This window comes from Alligator sinensis, unplaced genomic scaffold, assembly GCF_000455745.1.
Source record: "Alligator sinensis unplaced genomic scaffold, ASM45574v1 scaffold846_1, whole genome shotgun sequence".
In the NCBI taxonomy this organism is placed as follows: Eukaryota; Metazoa; Chordata; order Crocodylia; family Alligatoridae; genus Alligator; species Alligator sinensis.
In genome coordinates this window covers 1,823,253-1,842,081 of record NW_005842230.1, presented here as the reverse complement: position 1 = coordinate 1,842,081, position 18,829 = coordinate 1,823,253, and the positions used below count along the sequence as shown (strand labels likewise).

Sequence of the window (18,829 nt, the reverse complement as noted above, 5' to 3'; positions counted from 1 at the left end):
GGCACTGAAGTAACTAGTCGATTGCCCTGATTTCTCAGGAAGTATGAGAACACCTCTCCACTTGCCCCCTCCTGCTTGCCCTTCGTCCAGGTCTCCCACTTCCCTGCTTATCTCGGGGCTTTGGTCTCAATGAACCTAGTTTTAAAGCCCTCCTCACTAGGTTAGTGAGCCTGTCTGCCAAGATGCTCTTCCCTGTCTTCGTTGGGTGGATCCCATGTTTTCCCAGCAATCCTTCTTGGAACATCCCATGGTTGAAGAAGCTAAAACCCTGCTGGCAACACCACCTGTGCAACCAGGTATTGATCTGCAGGATGCACCTGTTCCTGCCCAGGCCCTTTCCCTTGACCAGAAGGATCAAAGAGAACATGGGTGCCCTGAGTCTGATGAGGTGTCTTGAGTCTAAAAAGGTTGAGAACCACCGCTCTAGACACTGCCACTCCTATTCATGTACCCTGAAGGGAAGTACTGTAAGGAATTATTTCTGCCTTTCGGACAGGGGAGATGACTGCAAATACTCCGATTCAGGAGTGAGGATGAGATCTGAAGGTGAGAATCTTTTGTACCTGTCTCTGGGCAGGATGTAGGAGATGGGTTCAGGAGAAGTCTTCTCAGCTAGGTGAGAAAAACAGAGAGAACTTGAATGAGTAGGGAGACTTTTTTGTAATCGTTTTGTTCTAATTTGAATCTTGGTGTTTAACGTGATTAAATTCTTTTAATCAAGGCTTATCTTAGTATGCTGCTGTTTTGAATGTGATTTTCCCCCCCCTCCTCCCCCCCCCCGACTGGTAGACCTTTTTATCATCTTAGAGTATGATTATACTTTGAAAAGTGGAACAGTGAGATATAGGTGTTCTGTTTAAAGGGGGGAAAATTTACAGCTTCCATTTCTACTAACGTAATCTTTAATGTAAAATTTGAGCAGTGTTCTTTCTGGCTTGCAGTAAAATGAAAAAAAATTAGTTGGGTGGTTGGTGCAAGATCTAGAAAAGGAATTTAGTTGAGTTTTTCACTGGAGTATTGATAACAGCAAGTTAACTTGTTTTGTCACAAAATGATACCACTAATATGATGATGATTATCATAGACTAAAGAGTTAGGTAATTGTTTTTAGCTATGTATATGCATGTAGGCAAGTGCTTTAATGCGTCCCAGCATTGTATAGTGGGTGATAACTTGATTATTGAAATCCCACAGCTCTTAATTTTGTGAGCTGCCTCTTGGAATACATACAGGAAGAAGAACCAGAAGAGGGGGTCAGACTTGATGATCTACTCAGGTCGCTTCCGACCCTACATCTGTGAATCTGTGAAGAGCTACTCTGCCTGCCAAACCCGAGCGTTCATAGTTTTTCCTGACTTCATGCTTTTATCTATCTGAGTTTCCACTGATGCTCCTTTCTGTGTTTAGTTTATATATCAACAATACTTGGGGCTTTTTGAGATGAAACTTTCATAGTTACATCTCTCATTTAATTTTTCATGATGAGGACCTTTTCGTGTTGCTCTAGAAAGTTACTGTTGCAGATTGCAGTTGTGAGTAGGAAGTGGGTTATGTATCACACCCTCTCTTAGGAACACTTTGATGGAGATAAATGATCAAAAGGAAACTAGGCTCCTTTGGTGGCTTCTGTACTCACCCAGTGATTGATGTGTGGCAGAAGCTTGTGCGTTAAAACTGAGCTATTACGTCAGCACTTTTGCATTCATCTGAGATTATGAAATAGGCAAAGTTCCTTAAACTACTCGTTACATTATTATTAATAACCTGTCAAACCTGCTAGACGTCTTGGGTAATAAACTAATGTGTATGTATGATACGTATGTATACAACATGTATCCGTCATGTACATACAGCTATACATCTATTCTTTTCTTTTTTTTTTTTTTAAAGAGACTCCTCCAGACTAAGATGTTTAGAAGGTCAAAGGAAATCAAATTACCTAGGATACCTCCAGTTTGTTTATCAGAAAGGTGCATATTGTCAACTTTAAATTCTCAAATCCCTCTAACTTTTTTGCTTTCTATAGCTACTGCTGAAAGAAGGGAAATATTCTTACGTTTAACATCTCACTTTTACAGCATACTGCGCTGTTTGTTCTTGACTTTTGTCCTTCACCAAGTCCTGCCAAGTAGGTGTTTATTAGCAGCAGTAACTGAAAGCTGGTGGGTTCAGAGAAGTGTGTGCACAAAGAAAGGTAGGGATACCCCAGACGTAATGGGGCTTGTGCTCTTGATCCTGCCAAAGAAACGTGTCTAAATGAGCATAGGGAGATTTAAATATAAACTTAAGCCTTTTACCTTTTCTTCAACAATAAAGGCCAAGTTAGACTGTCAGGGAATTTCTTGCAAGGGAAGTGGGTTGATATGCTTTCCCAAGTCTTTGTGCCTGTAAACATGAAAGTCACCAACATATAATGCACCTACCTAACAAGTTTGTTCCTGTCATACAAATTGTTAAAATTCCTGTTTATATTTGGGAATGGAGGAGGTGGTTTAGCTGTAGCTAATCATTTCCTGGCCAGAATGTAGCTTTAACAGCCATAACGTGAGCAGGTAGTTCCTCACAAATCACCTAGCTAGTAAAGTGTTCTCAGAAGTAGCAGGGAAACATGTCTTTTGATTGTGGTCTCAGTGGCTCAGGAATGCAGGGATGATGGGCCTAAAAATGGCTTCAAGGAAAAGCTTTCTGGCATGCATTCATGGTTTTGTTTTTTGTTTTATATGTCACCCTCCACCCTTCATTATTGCATCTTTGAATGTGAGAGCAGAATAAATCAGAAAATGACAAGAGAATAAATCAATTTACAAGGAAATTAGAATCTCAGCATAAGCAAGAACACCCCCCCACACACACACAAGTCTCAGCCTTGCTTTGCTGGCTAGATGCTTGCCTAAATAAGGTTTTCAGGTGGTTCCAGAATTCCCAGGCTTAGGCTCTGGTGGGACTCAAGGGGGATGGTGTTCTGGAGCTGAGGAGCAACTGCTGAGAATGATCTTCCACATGTTTTTCCTAGGCAGACTTTGAGTATTGATGATACTTGCAGGAGGTTGCTTTTGGCTGACCTTAGGTATTGCAATGAGATGCAAGGGAGAAGGCAGTCCCTTGGGTACATGGGGCTCGGGCAGAGGGCCGTGTACTGAATTTTGGCAAGCCATCAAGGGCTGCAAGACAGGCAGCCCAGAGCAGATTAATATTAATTTTCTAAAATTTTTAGGGGCCCTGTGGGCTGGATAGAATGGCCTGGCGGGCTGCATCTGGGCCCCAGGCTGCATCTTGCCCACCCCTGGTTTAGGGCCTCATAGGTCAACATAGTGCACTGCGGTAGTTTCATAGTTGGTAGGGTCGGAAGGGACCTGAGCAGATCATCAAGTCTGACCCCCTGCCATGGGCAGGAAAGACCCCGGCTAGGTGCACTAGTTTAACCTGGAGGTTATGAAGTCATGGATGGTAGTAGCCAGATACAAATCTGAAAGAAACAGTTGCAGCCTTGTCACCAGATGGAGCTAATGAAAAGCATTCCTAGCCAGCATTGCCTCCTGAAGATACAGGTGGAACAGAGAATCCAGGAGCACCGCGGGGCTGCAAATCTGAATGAGGAGGGGTGGCTGAAACCCATCAATAGGTTCTTCAGTTCCATCCGCAGGCTTCACCCAAGTCAGGCAGTTTGCCCACCATTATCACCTCAGGCTTGTCATGGTTGTTTCAATTAGTTCACCCACAGCCAAGCACTGGGAAGGTACTAAGACTGTGGGGCTTGGATCAGATGAGAAAAGTTAGAGCTGGGTGTCAGTCTCATGCTTATGTCACTTCACTTCAAATCTCTGCACAGTCTCATGCTTCATGCACAGATTGAATAGGAGGGGAAACAAAGTGAAGCCCTGGGGAACCCCACAGGAAAGGTCCAGTGGAAATGAAATACTGGGTTGTCATAGCCCTTTGGATCCTCCCTTCTAGGAAAGAGCAGAACCTGATTAGAGTGCTTTATCAAAAGCTGCTGATTGAGTAAAATCATTAGGGCACAATTTCCCCTTTCAGTCTGGATTGATCAAAGCCATGAACAGTCTCTGTGCTATATTTGGAACAGAAGCCAGATTGACAAGGATCTAGGAAACTGATGGCATCCAGGTGAGCCTAGAGCTGTCAGGCAAGCACCTTCCCCAGAGTTCGGTAATCTTCCCCCCAAAATGAAAGAGATAGGTATGATAACTCACCGAGGAGTCGTTGTCAAGCAATAATTTCTTGATTAAGGGCTGGACAGTCTCAGACTTAAGTATTTCTGGTACCCTGCCCTCCCAAAGTATTGACAGCCCCTTTTAGTGGTGACCCCAGTCTCCCTCACCTGACTCTTGCAAGCCAGGATGGACATGGTTCCAGTTCACAACTGGTCATACTGACCTTCCCCCCCCGCAGTTTAAAAAAAAAAAAATCCATATAAATGGGATGATCCATGTAAACGGGACAAGATTGAGCTTCTTTAGTCACAAATTCTGACTTAGCAGCAAAAGTGTTGGTTTCCTAAGCTATGCTAGATAGGGGCAATTTTATCTGCAAAATAGGTGGCAAACCTATCATAGCAGATTGGAGCAATCTTGGTTTCCAGGCAGAGACAGGCTGATTAAGTTTTGAATCCAGATGACTCTGGCTTTTGTATTTTGAATGTTAGCTTGACAGTGAAATGAGTTCTCTAAACACTTAATGAAAGCTGAGTTTAGCCCTTTCTAAAGTCTCTCAAACTTAGAGTTCAGGAAAGAAATAGGTTTTATAAGCCCAAAGACTGGCTATGGATATTAATATTGTAAAAAGAAACTAGGTTAAATGTTTGAGTGCTGGAAATTAAGCCATAAAGAACAAGCATCTCTAAAAAATAAATAAATAAAAATGATCTCCTTTGGGGATTTTCTTGTGAGGCATACTTAAACATTTTGTGGTTCAGAATTTTTTCATTTATAGCCAAATGACTAATCTTGTTTAGCCTTCCTGGCACCTAATGGATGGGGAGAATGGGGAAGTGAAAGTGCTGTTCAGGAATTGCTAACTTTCAGAACATGGAGAATTTACATGCAGGCTGAAATAATTATCTAATAAATGAGACATTTATAGTAAGGAAGCTAGTGTCTACTTGAACTTCTATTTTCCACTTGAACATTCCAGTCCTTGTCCAGAATCTTCAGTCTGTTTGCTGAAATTTCTTGGCTTTTGGTTAAGGACTTCCTTGTCAGCTCCATTTGGAGCCCCAGAAAAGGGGGCATTTTGTTTTGCCTTTGAACCAAAGTGGCAAAGTTTTCTAGTTTGATTCTACTTCTGTTCCAGTGATACATGCATAGAATTGTTCTGCTTCTCTCTTGGGAGCTTTTTCCTTTCTTTTCGTCTCCTGCTGATGTGAAAAGAGAACTTAGGGACTAGGGGTGCACCAATAAAGATTTTTTGGGTTGATACTGATGGCCAATTATTAACGAGCCATCTTGGCTGATACTGATCCGATTACTGATATGCAGCCTGGCAGCTTGGAGAGCAGCATCTGGCTGGTAAGTATGTGGTGGGGCAGAGGCAGGGAAAGGGAAGCCTCTGTGGGGGGCAGATTGAGGCCCCCCACAGTGAGGGAGGGAGTGGGGCTGGGGTGGAGGTGGGCCTGGGCCAGGGTTGTGCTCAGGGTAGGTGGCAGCAGTGCTGGGACTGGGGCTACGGGATGGGTCCCTCTGTAGTTCCCCTCTCCCAGTGCCATTTCTGCCTGCCCTGACTACAGGCCCTGGCCCAACCGCCGCCAGGAAGAGCCCAGCACAGCCCTGGGCCCCAACCCACAGCGGCAGCCCACTCTCGCCCCGCACACAGATCCAGGGGCACAAGCCCCCCCTATGCCTGCCCCAGCAGTATGTACTGAGGTGGGAGCCACTCCCCCTTTCCTCCATGTGCCCTCTGGATGAGCTGCTGGTGGCTCCATCCTGAACCCTGCCCCAGCCCCACTCCCTCCCTCACCACGGGGGCCTCAATCTGCCCCTCCACATCCCTTCCCCCCCTCCCCCAACTTACCAGCCAGACACTGCTCTCCAAGCTGCCAGGCTACCTGCGTGCTTGCTGCAGCTGCATGCATTATCGGCCACATCATCAGCAATTGGCTTTTTCTGGCTGATGTCAATTTTCTTTTTATCAGTGACAATATGATATAGACCAATTCTATTGGTGCCCTTCTATTAGGAACATCTGAGGGATGGCAAACAGGATCTTCCAGGAAATGTAGACAATGCTCTTTCCATCTCAGTTTAAAAGAGGGGTGCTCAACCTCTGGCCTGCGGTCCAGATCTGATCTATGGCACCATGTAATTTGGCCTGCAGGGCTCCCCATGGGTCTGAAAATTTGGCAGCCAGGAGTAGTGGTACTATTTTCTTGCTGCCAAATCTCTAGACCCATTGAGAGCCCTGGGCCCTGTGTGCTGGATTGAGTATGGAGGGCTGGGTAGAGAGAGTGACAGTCCCTAATCCTTGTGTGGGGGGACTGGGAGGGGATAGTCCTGGGCTTTAATCCTTGTCTAGGGGGCTGGGAGGGGGTCCAGAGGGTCCAGAGTGCCACACTGGACCCTGGGACCCAATTCTGACACACACAACAAGGGGGTGGTCCTGGGCCTGATCCAGCCCACAGGTGGGCCCTGCATCACTCTTCTGGTCCACAGGGAGGTTTAGAGGAAGGAACATTGAGGAAAGCTCCCACATTTAACAATTTTCAGACAGAAATGGGAAGAGTGCAGTGAACCCCTGCCCCAACTTTCTCTTGGACAGGACAGTAAGAAGTTCCATTCTGCAGCTCTCGCCCCTGTTTAGAAAAAACAAACAAAAAAATGGAGGGTACCTTGGGCCTCTGACAGAACTAATCTTAGTGTTGATTACAGGCCAAAAATAACTGAATATGGGCATGGACTTTTATACTCTGAATGTTAGTTGTGCGCAGGGAGTTGACATTAAGCCACGCACAGTGGATAAATTTGGTTCTCCAGCAGTCGTGTGTGTCCTGACTAGGAAAGCCCATTTTAGCTCAGATTGATTATATAGAAAGAAATACCAAAGGCAATTATTAGTTATTAAAAGAACCTGCCAAATTCTGTTTGTTGAGCCAGTGTTTCTGTTAAGAGAGGATGTATTTACATTCCTGGTCATGTTATATAGAATATATTCTAAGTTTCAGAAATGTATACTTGCCCTCATGTTCTTTTTGATTTATATACCAAGTATAAAAGTTATGCTGGGATTTCTGTTTGCAGGTACAAATGATTGAGCTGGAAAGTGTGTGTGTGTGTGTGTGTGTGTGTGTGTGTGTAGGGTAACGAGTATGAGTGTGAGCATGAGTTGAAGCAGTGTGAATATAGTTCCTGTCTTGATTAAGTTTTTTTTTATGACTGTCATCCTCCTGTGTAGAATCTCAGCACGTTACACTTACAATCAGTAACAACAGTGAAGCTCCAATTGGACATAAGGGGTGTGTCCAGATGAGCCCACACATGCCTCTTGCAATGTCTCAAACCCAAACGCTGCAAGAGGTGTGTGCGGGAACAGGAAAAGGTTCCCCCTGCTGCAAGTTTGCAGCACAGGGGCAAAATTAGACCCCTGGATATCTAGGGGTAAAAAAAAAAAAAAAAAAGCGAAAAAAAGCGGGGCAGCTAAGGCTGCCAGAGCACTTCTATGGTTGACCCTCACCCTGGTGCTGAAGCACGATGCCTGCCTGTGCAGGGCAGACAGCGTGCCAGCCGCAGGGCTCCAGTGCCATTAAGTAAGGGGTTGGGGGGGCTGGAGGAGGGGACCATGGGGGGGACCCCTGTTGGTCTTGCCCAGCCCTGCCTGCCCTCCAAGGCCCCCTGATCCCTGCCCCCCACCCCAGCATCCCCACAATTAAAACAACCCCCCAGCACTTACCAGCAGTTCTAGCTGCCCATCTGGGAAGCACGATGCTTCGATGCTGGCTCATGCAGGGCAGGCAGCATGCCAGCCGCAGGGAATTGGACCCGGCTCCAGTGCAGGTAAGTAAGGGGGTGCGGGGCGGGAGGAGAGGGAAGGGGCCCCTAGTGGGGGGCTGTAGCCCCTGTGGGGAGCAGCAAAACATGCAGGTATTTAGAGTTCATTTTATTATGGTGATACACTGCTAGGCATCCAAATTGCTTTAACCCAATAGATATATCAATAAAACATGCTCAACTGATCATTCGTTCTCTCTCTCTCTCTCTCTCTCTCTCGTCTTTTGTTTTAATTGTGGAGGAACATGGATTTTGGGGTATTTTACAGAGTGACTTTGGGATTATTTTTATCAGGGATTTTTCAGTTTTCCAATAGGGAACCCCAGAATTCTTGCTAGGGAGGCCAGTGGCAGGACCCTGCCTGCTCAGAGTTGGCATCTTGGACCCAGTTGGCTGTGGCTGACCTCCTGGCCAGTTGGGGCCAGGAGGATATGCTTTGACAGTTCAAAGGAGGCCACCACACTGGCAACAGTTTGTCCCCAGCTCTGGCAAGAGCCGCACAGGCGGACGCCCATTGCGCCTCCATTGAGCCCAGGGACCCCCCAGTAGGACCCCGACCCTCAGCGCAGCCGGAGGTAGGTAGGGCCTGCAACCAGGAGGGAGGGACCCCAACCCAGTCAGCTGCAGGGCAGCTGAGTGGGAGCCAAGGAGGGACATCCCCGACTTCCCCCCCCCCCCGGTTCCTACTTGGCCCAGCCCCTAGGGAGCCACACGGCTAGTCCCACCCAGCGCGTGAGATAGGGCAAGGGGGGGCACTGCTGTGGGGCAGGGACCCCCTAGAGCGGTGTGGTGCCGTCGGCAAGCCCTTCTGCGCACGCGCGCAATTTAAAAGGGGCCCACCAACAGCATACCCGCAGTTCATCCCTGGCTCCAGCAAGAGATGCATGGGCGGAAGCCCATTGTGCCCAGGGCCCCCCAGTGGGACCCCGACCTGGACCCCCAGCGCAGCCGGAGGTAGGTGGGGCCTGTGACAGGGAGAGAGGGACCCCAACTCCAACCCAGTGAGCTATGGGGCAGCTGAGTGGGAGCCGAGGAGGGACATGCCTCCCCCCCAGCCCCCAGGGAGCCACATGACCGGAGCCTTGTGAACGGGACGCGCAAACAGGCACGCTTCTGGGCCTGGCATGCAAGTTTAGCGTGGAAGTTTTTGGAGGAGGATGAGTAGGAGGGCCCAAGCCCCCTAGGGTAGTCACAGTAGTAGCCAGACTACCACCAGTACAATGTGGATGGGCACATGCTGCACCCCGCAGGTCCCCTTGGAGTCTGTGGCCTCCACCCAGACGGAACCCATAGTTCCAGGCTCCATGCAGGCAGAGCCTCTGACTCAGCTGTGGGGGCTGCCTGGCACGTTTCCAGGCTCATGGGTTTGGGAGCATGGCCACCTCCCCTTGTGAGGTCTTCTCCACTTTGGAATCTCTGAAGCGCCAGGTTGAGGTGCTCCAGACCACAGTCCAGAGACTGCGTGCCATCACGGATGGCAAGCAGGAGATCGACTCTTACTGACAGGCCCTTCACCCCAAGATGGGACTCTACCTATGACTGGGCCACAGGTATAGATGGCTATATTATCTTCATGATCTCTCCTGTACAGAGAGAGCTACACCCCCACCCCTTTTATGTCAGGGAAAGCTACACGTCTCTGCAAACTGACAGTCACCCAGGGAGGACAACTGGAGTCCCTCTGGGTTAAAATACATGGGAAATGTGGCTCAAGGGACGTCATGGTAGGAGTCTACTACAGACCTCCTAACCTGAAACAAGAGCTGGACCAGGAATTTGCCATGGAACTGGCTGAGGCTGCACGCTCTCGGTGTATGGTTGTCATGGGAGACTTTATCCGGACATCTCATGGGAAGAGCACTCGGCCAAATGCAAGCGGTCGCAAAGCTTCCTCATGTGCATGGATGAGCTCTACCTGACTCAAGAAGTCTACGAGCTGACAAGAGGTAAAGCGTTGCTGGACCTGGTACTGGGTAAAAGGGATGATTTAGTCAGTGACCTAGGAATTGATGGAAAGCTGGGGGATAGTGACCACGAGCTGATCATCTTTACTGTCCATCGCAAAGCTGGCAAGTCAGTCAGCAACGCAGAAGTCCTCAACATTAGGAAAGCTGACTTTGACAAGCTCAGGAGGCTCGTAGCTGAGGTCCTAAAGGACCATGACTTGACAGGAAGGGGAGTCCAAGAGGATTGGTTGCTCCTCAAGGGAGTGATCCTGACAGCACAAGGGATGGCCATCCCATCTCGGAGGCAAAAGGGCACAGCAACCCCCTTGGCTCAGGAGGGAACTTGAGGACCTCCTACACCTAAAAAGAGAGACTTATAAAGGATGGAAGGCTGGAATTGCCACCAAGGAGGAGTACTCAGCACTAGTCCATTCCTGCAGGGAGAGAGGATCAGGAGAGCCAAGGCTGCAACCAAACTCCATCTGGCTTCGCATATCAAGGATAATAAAGTCCTTTTTTAAATATGTAGGGAGTCGGGGGGCAAAAAGCAAGGGTAACATTGGACCCCTGCTGACCCACATGAACCAAAGGGGACAACTGATAACCGATACCCAGGAAAAAGCCAACCTGCTTAATGGATACTTCGCGTCAGTCTTTCATCAACCCAAAGGGACTGCTTGGCCTAGCATGATGCGGGACAGCCAAGGTGAGAGCATATTTATACCCAGCATCAGTGTAGACCTTGTAAAGGAACACCTTGAGAGGTGGAACACCTTGAGAAGCTGGACACGTTCAAGTCAACTGGTCCTGACAGATTATAGCCTAGAGTACTCAAGGACCTGCCAGGTGTTATAGCCCAACCATTGGCAAAAATATTCAAAAACTCGTGGTGTTCAGGTGAAGTACCTGAAGACTGGAAGAAGGCCAGTGTGGTACCCATCTTCAAGAAAGGGTGGAAAATAGATCTTGGGAATTACAGGCCAATCAGCTTGACCTCAATCCCCCGTAAGATTTTGATCATTTTCTCCAAAGAGACCCTTCTTGATAAGATGGCTGATGGCAGCCTCTTGAGGGACAGCCAGCACGGGTTTGTCGTGGGTAGGTCTTGCCTGACCAATCTCATCTCCTTCTATGACCAGGTGACATATCACCTGGACAAGGGAGAAGAGATTGACATCATATATCTGGACTTTAAAAAAGCCTTTGATCTGGTATCCCGTGAACTCCTCATGGAAAAATTAGTCAACTGTAGCCTTGGCTACACCACAGTCCAACAGCTGGGAAATTGGCTTCGAGGTCGGACCCAGAGAGTAGTAGTCGATGGTAGCAAATCATTATGGCACTCCATGACCAGTGGCATCCCCCAAGGCTCTGTCCTTGGACTGGTTCTCTTCAACATCTTTATCAACAATGTGGACATTGGTGTCAGAAGCGCATTGGCCAAGTTTGCCGATGACACTAAACTTTGGGGCATAGCATCCACACCTGAGGATAGGCTAGTGATCCAGGCTGACTTGGATAAGCTTAGTAAGTGAGCAAATACAAACCTGATGATGTTCAATACTGATAAATGCAAGGTACTCCACCCTGGGGGGGACGGGACCTGCAGCATGCTTATTGGCTTGGCAGTGCTATGCTCGCTAGCACCACAGCTAAAAGAGACTCGAGGGTCATGATTGACCACAAGATGAACATGAGCCACCAATGCGATGTCACAGCTGGTAAAGCAAACCAAAATCCCATTTGCATCCATAGATGCTTCTCAAGTAAATCCCAGGATGTCATCCTCCTGCTGTACTCTGCCTTGGTGAGGTCGCAGCTGCAGTACTGCATCCAATTCTGGGCTCCACAATTCAAGAAGGATGTTGAGAAGCTTGAGAGTCCAGAGGAGAGCCACACGCATGATTAGAGGGCAAGAGAATACACCTTATGAAGAGAGGCTCAGAGCCATGGGACTCTTCAGCCTGGAAAAGCGCAGGCTCAGGGGTGACCTTGATGGTTGCCTATAAGTACATAAGGGGTGTACATCAGGATCTGGGGGAACATCTGTTCACCAGAGATAACAAGGACCAACGGCCATGAACTCCTCCAAGACCGTTTTAGGCTGGACATAAGGAAAAACTTCTTTACTGTCCAAGCCCCCAAAACCTGGAATAGACTCCCTCAAGAAGTGGTGCAGGCAGCTACTCTGGACTCATTCAAGAAACGTTTGGATGCTCATCTTGCTGGGGTCCTTTGACCCTAACTGACTTCCTGCCCCTGGTGCAGGGGGCTGGACTTGATGATCTTCATGGCCCCTTCCAGCCCTAACATCTATGAATCTGTGAAACATCTTCCAGGTGATGGCTGGGCAGGAGCACACATGGCAGTAGTGCTGCACAAAGGCCAACTATGCTACTAATGCCCACTGGCAGCTGACCCAGAGAGGCAGATGCCTCTACTGGCCATGCTGTCCCCATCCGGGTCTGACAGGTTGCAGCAAGTCATAGCCAGGCAGCAGCCCCCACTGCTAGACTGCTGCAGTGGGTAACGGGTACAGGGAACTCAGAGCTGCTTCAGCAGTCCAGATGGCACAAGGAGTAGTGTCCCCAGGTACCAATTGGCTGGGCCCCAGAAGCTCCTCAGAGCAAGTAGCCCTGAGCTACTTGTCAGGGCAGCTTTTTGTACTGATGGGGCCAGGACAGGGCAGCTTTTTATATTACTGGGGACAGCACAGGTGCTGGCCCCAGGCTCTAGCTCCCCTTGGCTGAAGATCTGGGAGGAGCCAGGCAGGGTTATTTTGCCAAGTGACACAACTTGCTCCACAACAAAATGCATATCTGAGCACATGCGTTGAGGCAAAAAGCCCCAGCTCAAATTTGCACTGCTTCTATTTGAGCTGCTGCAGGCGTACGTACTTGCATGTGTGGACACGCCCAAGAGGTTTACAAGTTCTGATTTGGAGTCTGTCCCCCAACTTACCATATTTAATACCTATTGATGGAAGTGGTCTAATCCCTTTTGAAGCAGATTTAGCTACCAGCCTCCACAGCATCTTGTCACAGTCAGTGCCACGAGTTAATTATACAATGTGTGAAAAACATCTTCCTTTTCTTACTTATAAGCCTTCTAGCTTGATTAGTTTTATTTCATGTGCCTGAGTTCTAGCATTGTGTGGGAAGATAAATAATAAGTCCCAATTTTTTATTTTCTCTGCACCATTTAATATTTTACAAACCTCTATCATGTGCCCCCTCAAATGTCCTTTCCAAGATGAAGCATCATGGTCTAGGTTCAGGGGTCAGCAGCCCCTGGCACATGTGCCGAGCATGGCATGCGAGGCCATTTTCCTCAGCATGCATTGGGGCCAGGGAGGCAGCAACTGGCCCCAGCATCCTGCCATGTACCCCCTGCCCTCATTTTGTTTTTCTGGCATGCCAGCACTCCGGCACCTTCCAAGGTAGGCTTTGTGGGGGTTTTCGGCACTTCGGCCAGAAAACATTGCCTACCCCTAGTCTAGGTTCTCCATGGTTCTTCTTATTCATAGATGCTAGGGTCGGAAGAGACCTCAATAGATCATCGAGTCCGACCCCCTGCATAGGCAGGAAAGAGTCCTGGGTTCAGATGACCCTAGCTAGATGTCCATTCTAAATCTGCTCTCTGCTAGCTTGTGGCCATTATTTCTTGTAACCCCCGGGGGCACCTTGGTGAATAAAACCTCCCCAATGCCCTCCTGTGCCTCCGTGATGAACTTATAGGCAGCCACAAGGTCGCCTCTCAACCTTCTCTTGCGGCGGCTGAAGAGGTCCAGGTGCCCCAGTCTCTCCTCATAGGGCTTGGCCTGCAAGCCCTTAACCATATGAGTGGCCCTTCTCTGGACCTTCTCCAGGTTATCCACATCCCTCTTGAAGCGTGGCGCCCAAAACTGCACGCAGTATTCCAACTGCGGTCTGACCAGCGCCCGATAGAGGGGAAGTATCACCTCCTTGGATCTGTTCGTCATGCATCTGCTGATGCACAATAAAGTGCCCTTAGCTTTTCTGATGGGTTCGTCACACTGCTGACTCATGTTCGTCTTGGAGTTCACTAGGACTCCAAGATCCCTTTCCGCTTCCGTGCCACCAAGCAGGTCATTTCCTAGGCAGTAGGTATGCTGGACATTTTTCCTCCCTAGATGCAGCACTTTGCATTTCTCCTTGTTGAATTGCATTCTGTTGTTTTCTGCCCATATGTCCAACCTGTTCTTGTATGGAAGCCCCTCCAAACCACTAATTATCCGTGTTGCCTTTCTTTGATAAGCCTATAGCAGGGGTAGGCAACCCCAGGCAGGAGTTGCCAGTGTGTGGCACATGAAGGTATTTTGCTTGACAAGCATGCCTCAGGGCAGACAGCAGGGAAGGAGCCAGGGCTGCACTGCTACAACAAGAATTGGGCCCCTCTCAGCTCCCCTGCTGTCCACCCTAGGACATTAATGGTTCGAGGTCATTGCTCAGAGAAGAGGGATTTCCTATTATTATGTAGGGGGTTTTCCTTTACCTTCAAATTGGAAGAAAGGAAATTGGCCTGAGAAAGATGAACTGTTGTACGCTAAAGCAGGGCTTGGCAACCTGTAGCTTAGGGGCCAGATCCAGCCCATGAAGAAACTAAATCTGTTTAGCAGGCTTCAGCCACAAAAGCAGGGGAGACATCCCCATGATCCTTTTTCCATCTTTCCTTTGCAGCTTCTGCTCATGGCTGTGGAGAAGACCATGGTTGTGGTGGGCTGGGCTGCAAACAGTGGTGTGCAATGACAATAACACTGCCAATCCCTGCTCTAGAAGAAGCAAGCTCACCCACTAAAGAGACAAAATTTCCAAATTGCCCATTTTAATTACCTCATGTAATCCATCTTCTGTGAAAGAGTATAGATGTCTTTTAAAAGGTTTGAGGGGCTGAACCTCCCTCCCAGTCATCCATACATTGGAGAAATTGTTTACCAATAAAGAACTACTCAGAAACTGAAGCTGCATCTGTGTTCCTGCTGGAAATGGGAAAGGAGGGTGCCTGTATGCATGAGAACCTTCTGCAATCACAAAGTAAAATAGGGAAGGAAAGGACCTAGAGGGAGGCCGAGTTCCTTGCTTAGGGCAGGATCATCCCTGTCTAAGTCATCTCAGACAAATGTTTCTCCAACCTAAATTTAAAACGTCCATTGATGGATATTCTGCAACTTTTCTATGTAGGCTGTTCTGTGCTCAATCACCATCATAGTTAGAAAGTTCATCCTAATATCTCCCTTGTTCCAGTTTAATCCTGTTACTTTGTAGCTTGTTCCCAGTAGAAATAAAGAACAATTGAAACACCTATGGTCTTGCTTCTTGCAACTTCTGAGAAAGTGGGTAAGAGGGGAAAATGACGGCAAAGTGACTTGGGGTTAGTGTTTCAAAAGTTGATGGTGCTGTCAAACGATAGGAACTTTAATATCACCTACCTTTTTAGTTGTCTAAATGAGTCAAAGAGCCTAACTTAAAGCTCCTATTGTGGAAAATTGACTTGGCAAGTCTAGAAACTTGAACTCTTCAAATAAACTTTTCAAATGAATTTAGCCTGAAACAATTAAAGGCAACTTGTGCAACTACTGATAACCATATCTTCCCATTTTAAAGTTATTTTTACCATTTTAAATTCTCTCTTTGAAAGAAAAGAAATAGCTTTTGTTTGGGAGATCTTAAAGTCTGAAACCTGGTGTGATGCCTGAAATTCTACAAGTGCTTTTCCAAAGGCAAAAAGATTACTTTTATTTTTATGCTAATAACCCAACATCAGCCCCCCCCCCAAGGTTCAGCTGAAACCAGTACATTTTTCCATGAAAACACGTATGAAAATTCTGAATTTAAAAAAAGTGTTTTGTCTGTATCTCCAGTTGTTTGTTCCTTTTTCATTCACACATTGGTAAAAGATAATGCTGTAGATTAGCTGCCGACTCAGTGTGGGCTCTTTTTAAAACCACAGTTTATGGTATGTATAGTAACACAGTGCAGAAGTGCATGCATGTTGCTAGCCTTGTTGGAAAATCTATAAAAACAAGTTGCATGATAATTCTTTGAGGTCTTGCTGCTGCTAAAACTGATGTAAGATTTGGTTAACAAATTAGGTTGTTGGAACAATATAATTTGGTTCTTTTTTGGCCTGTGTGTCTCCATAAATATGAAGGTCACATTCTAAATCTCCATTGTTAATAATATTTGAAAGATTAGAAATCTCTTGCCCCAGTTTGGGTAACTTTTTTTGCTTTAAAAAGGTGTCATCTACCACTAACTTCAGTATTTTGTATAGATTTATAATTCATTGTTCAACCCCTTGAAATCAATTTTTGATTTACCACTCTACTTCAGTAGAGTACTAAAGCCTTTACATTGGCAGTGCCTTAATAAAGTCAGCATAGCATAAAGCTGGTAATAGTATTCTCTGCTGCTTTGAAATCAGTTGAAGAAGAAAGACGTTTTATGGACTTTATAAAACTAATGGCTTTAGGATGGCTCTAGCCCAATAGATTAAAAAAAAAAAAAAACAATAAAAGGCTTAGCTCTTCAGTGTATTAACACCTTTTTGATAGATGATTTAAATATACCTTTTTGCATATTAAAAATATTAGTTCCTTTACATGCCAGATTCTCTTGTTAAATCAAAAGGTTTTAGGAAAGAAAAGATATCAGCTAAATAAAAACATGAAACTATAGTACTTTGAAATGTAAATAAATAAATAAATAAAAATTATTTTTTAATTCCCCATCAACTTTTTACTATTTATCATGGCTTCTGTCTCATTGGTGTCTGGGGAAAATAGTTCTTGTGATGCACTTTGTCCTTTTCTTTCTTTAGAAGGGATTTGAAATTTTTCAGCAGGCTTGAAGGTGATGCCTTTTAGAGTCTATGGCAGGGGCGGGCAAAATACAATCCATGGGCCAGGTCCAGCCCGGGGCAGGTCCCTTGCTCCTGCCCGACTCAAACACTGTCCAGCCCATGGTGCGTCCTGCCGTCCTCTGGGTATGCAGTGGGGCTAGCATGGCTCCACTGCTGGCCCCAGCCCCATGGTATCCCCAGGACCTATAAAACAGCCCTAACCCCCACCAGCCCTGCGCCTGCTCTGCACCACCCACCCAGGCAGAGCAGCAGCGGCCAGGCAGAAGCTGCTGCTCAGCCTGGGGCAAAAGTGGCCCCTCCCCCTCACGGCTGCCAGGCAGTTCTTGCTGCAGCCACCCGGAGCCCGCACCCCTGGCTTGCTTGCATGCACGTGGCCTTCCCTGGACCAGGTCCTTTACAGCAATCCTCTCTCCCCTGCATGGTGAAGCCATGCTAATCCCAGGTGTACCCACCGGGCCTCATACATCTTACCTCGGGCTTCCTTGCTCCGAGTGCTTACCGCTACTCACCTAGCCGTCACAGGTGGCCTTCCAGGAGATTCTTCCACATGCCACAGTCTGCCCCTTCTCGCCTGCCACGACTTGAATCTTTCAGTGGGTGGAGCTTCATGTAGCGCGGTTACCCTTGTCGGTCATCTGCGTCATAGATGTCTTCTGCGAGGCTCCTCCTCCCCTGCACCTCGCCCTTTACCCAGCCCGGCGGATCTTGGCTGTTTCCGTGGTTGCCCGAATATTTCCCAAGATACTCAACCAACAAGCTCACCCCTCGCTCTAACTCCCTGCCGTCATGACCTCAGCCCCTTCTAATCCGGGGGAACACAAAACACCCTTCAAAACTCAAATAAAAAACTCAATGGGCCTCAAGAGAGGCATAACCCTGCCCCTATTAGGTTTCCTTGTGGAGCCAGCAGCTTCTCTACCCTTCCACTTTAGTGACCGGGTCACCTGCCTGTGGCTCGGTTCTGTGGCCCCCTCTCCATCTATCTCAAGTTCTTGTCACCCCTTGTCCGGTATCCCACTGGTGTGACCCTATCTCTGGATCTCCTGGGACTGTGCCCCTCTTGCCGGGGTCTGCCCCGGACCGCAGCCCTCTCTCCGGGTCTGCCCTGGACCGTTGACCCCTCCGCGCTGCCGGAGCTCTTACCGCTCTCTCTCCTGGCTCACCCGCCGCTGTCGTGCTGTCCTCGGGCGTTGGCTTGTCCCTGGGTTTCTTTAATTCCCTTTGGTAAGCACTGGCAGTCAGCTCCGGCGTTCCACGCCTCCAGCTGACTCCGGCAGCCATGTGCGCGCCCCGCTCCTTTTCACCGCTGGCCCTTTTATCTCCACCGGCCGGCGATTAGGAGTGACGTCATCCGCCAACCGTAGGTGACTTAAGGCGTCGTCCAGGCCACACGTGAGCTTCTCCTACCATCCCTGCTCTTCCTCGCATCCTGCGGTGAGCAAGTTATTTTTTTATTATTCCTCCTCTCTGTTTCGCCCCCTGCCCCTGGCTCTGGGGCTCCCTCCATGAGCCCGGGAGTCTTCCCGGTCTTTCTCCACCTGTAACACCAGGGTTTGGAGATGGTGGCCCCAGGAGCTCACATATACTGCACCCATTGGCTTTCGTATTGGGGGGGCGGTGGGGGGGGTGGAGCATGGCAGGTCTGAGCCCAGGCGTCCTCAGTTGCTAGGGGAAGGTGGAGCTGAGGTACTGTGGAGGCTCCAGTAACCAGGGCTGTGGGTGCTTCAGGGCACCAGCAGCAGCAGCCCATCGGCCCTGCCCTGCCCTGCACATGGGGCAGACTGTCGCCCTGGGATGTGTGTAGGTCTGTAACAGGAGGCCTTCTCAGGGCCAATTTCCCTGTGGCCTGCCCACCTGTTTCTGAGCTAACCACCCCCTTCTCTCCTGCCATGCCTTGTTGTTAATCGATCAATTGTTGTTAATTAAGCAGGAGGCTGCTCATTTCTTGCCCCGATGCCAGGGGGCGCTATCTGTGGCTCCGTACCTTCCCTCCACCACAGCCCA

At 48.2% G+C, this 18,829-nt stretch overlaps 1 protein-coding gene across 4 annotated transcripts in view; it reads left to right on the top strand.

Annotated features, from left to right (window-relative positions):
- The window catches only part of RASA2 (RAS p21 protein activator 2), an 88,980-nt gene that overhangs the window by 27,032 nt on the left and 43,119 nt on the right, over positions 1-18,829 (top strand). For 2 of the 4 annotated variants that reach the window (XM_025208446.1, XM_025208449.1), the window contains one exon: positions 1,891-1,970. The exons of the other annotated variants lie outside the window; for them this stretch is intronic. In XM_025208446.1, the coding sequence (XP_025064231.1) occupies positions 1,909-1,970 (62 nt within the window). In that variant the 5' untranslated portion in view covers positions 1,891-1,908. The remainder of the gene's footprint in view (positions 1-1,890; positions 1,971-18,829) is intronic. 4 annotated transcript variants of the gene reach the window in all.